Source organism: Pterocles gutturalis, unplaced genomic scaffold (genome assembly GCF_000699245.1).
Source record: "Pterocles gutturalis isolate BGI_N339 unplaced genomic scaffold, ASM69924v1 scaffold19, whole genome shotgun sequence".
NCBI classification, from domain to species: Eukaryota; Metazoa; Chordata; class Aves; order Pterocliformes; family Pteroclidae; genus Pterocles; species Pterocles gutturalis.
This window is the reverse complement of record NW_010130240.1, coordinates 14,376-16,365: the sequence shown is the minus strand read 5'-3', so window position 1 is coordinate 16,365 and position 1,990 is coordinate 14,376. Positions and strand designations below refer to the sequence as shown.

At 40.4% G+C, this 1,990-nt stretch overlaps 1 protein-coding gene across 1 annotated transcript in view; it reads left to right on the top strand.

Moving 5' to 3' along the window:
• SAMD7 (sterile alpha motif domain containing 7) overlaps positions 1-1,990 on the top strand; it is an 8,713-nt gene that overhangs the window by 562 nt on the left and 6,161 nt on the right. The window contains exons 2-3 of the mRNA XM_010080135.1: positions 937-1,063; positions 1,205-1,341. Coding sequence (XP_010078437.1) covers positions 937-1,063; positions 1,205-1,341 — 264 coding nt within the window. The remainder of the gene's footprint in view (positions 1-936; positions 1,064-1,204; positions 1,342-1,990) is intronic.

Here is a 1,990-nt window from a genome sequence, read left to right as displayed (position 1 = left end):
AGGCTGCCACTAAGTCTCCTTGGAGCCTTCTTTTCTCCAGGCTAAACAACCCCAACTCTTTCAGCCTGTCCTCATAGGGGAGGTGCTCCAGCCCTCTGATTAATTTTGTGGCTCTCCTCTGGACTCTCTCCAACAGGTCCAGGTCTTTTTTATGTTGGAGGCCCCACATCTGAACACAGTACTCGAGGTGGGGTCTCACAAGAGCAGAGTAGAGGGGGAGAATCACCTCCTTCGACCTGCTGCTAATGCTTCTTTTGATGCAGCCCAGGACACGGTTCGCTTTCTGGGCTGCAAGTGCACACTGCCGGCTCATGTTGAGCTTCTCATCCACCGATACCCCCAAGTCCTTCTCTTCAGGTAATTAAAAGTTAACCTGAGGGATTCCTGGCATTCAGAATTTGATCAAGACATACTAAGCATCCAGAAAGTCAAGGTCACATAGGAACTCAGCAACAAAAGCTATAGCTGGACATTATGAGGTCCTGGCTCACCCTGCAGGCTCTTCTGTCTAGAGCTGCTGTCTCATGACAAGGCAGGTTCCAGACAATTTTTCTAAAAATAAAACTGTATTAGAAATTAAAACTCTCTCAAGCAGAGAATGTAACATTCATGGCTATTCTCCTCTGTTTAATAGTGATCTATGAATTATTGTTGATTGTAAAGTGTCCTTTTGTACCCTTGTCTGTGCACATCCTGTTTATTTTTACTGCAGTTTGATTGTATAAAACTACATTATTTAAACAACGTGGCCAAGGTGGCAGTGGAAATGCATTCCTTTTTTAGTTGCTGCTATTAAAAAAAATGTGTGATTTACTAACTCATACTAAAATGCTGTCACTTGAGGGGAAAAAAAAAATTTCTGGTAATGATATACTGCAGACAGAATCACTTTTTAATTGACTAATTGACAACATAACTGTGTATGCTTTGTGTCAGAACTGCGGCAGCGGCAAGAGATGCTAATGAGAAATCAGTTGATGGCAGTAAACCCTCAGTTAATGGGTGCAGGCCAGCAGAGAATGCAGGCAATTCCCTCCCAGTTTGAGCCTCGACTGGTAGACAGGTATTTTACACCATTTTTCTCTTATAATACTGCAGTTAAAGAATAACTGTGCATGTGCTATACCTTAGTATATGAGGATCTTAGGTTATTCTTAATTAAACAATGTTCTTTGCATATCTGAATGTATTTTTTTCCTCTCAGAGATCTGTTACCTTCAACTGAAATGATGGCACCAGCTGACCCAAGACAAATCCAAATAGCGTCCCACCTTGGACCCACAGTCCCACAGCACCCAAGCATGCCAAACATATTATCCAATCGTGTTTACCCAGGCCCAGGTAATGAAGCATTGTCTGCATCCTGAAAAGTGATAGTATGCAAATGAGAAAGCAAACTGCACCTACTAGTTTTCATAGGTTTATCAGTAGTGTCAATAAACAGATTATTTTATTTGGAAAAACTGTTTCACTAAAAGGAGGTGGTTTGCCAACAAGAGAGTCTAAACACATTCATTTTAGTTTTTCTTAAATAAACTGTTTTCAAAATAATTTGCATGTTTTTGTTCTCTCCTTTTCCTTTTGTATTTTCCTAGCATTTTCACACCTAAACAGACGGCTGTAGCTAAACAAACGAGTCCAATTAACAACACTTTTTGCAACATTTAGCTCTTGCTCATGTATGAGCATTGGCTGTTTTAAAAGGCTGCTTTACTGATCATATTCTTTAATCATAGTATCACAAGCCAATTTACTTATGTGGGGCAACAAGTCCTTTTAATAAAGGCTGAAAATCGCAGGGCACAGGTCTAAGAGGAAGGCTGGATACCACAGTCTGGCAACACAACTGTGGCACGCATGTCATGCTGCACATAAATTTACATATCACTTTATGCAAAGAGGTCATATCTTAAGGTTCCTCCTTTAAGATGAGTGAATATATTCTTGATGCCACATAGATCTATAAACACGAATTTCTGGCTTCAGCTTT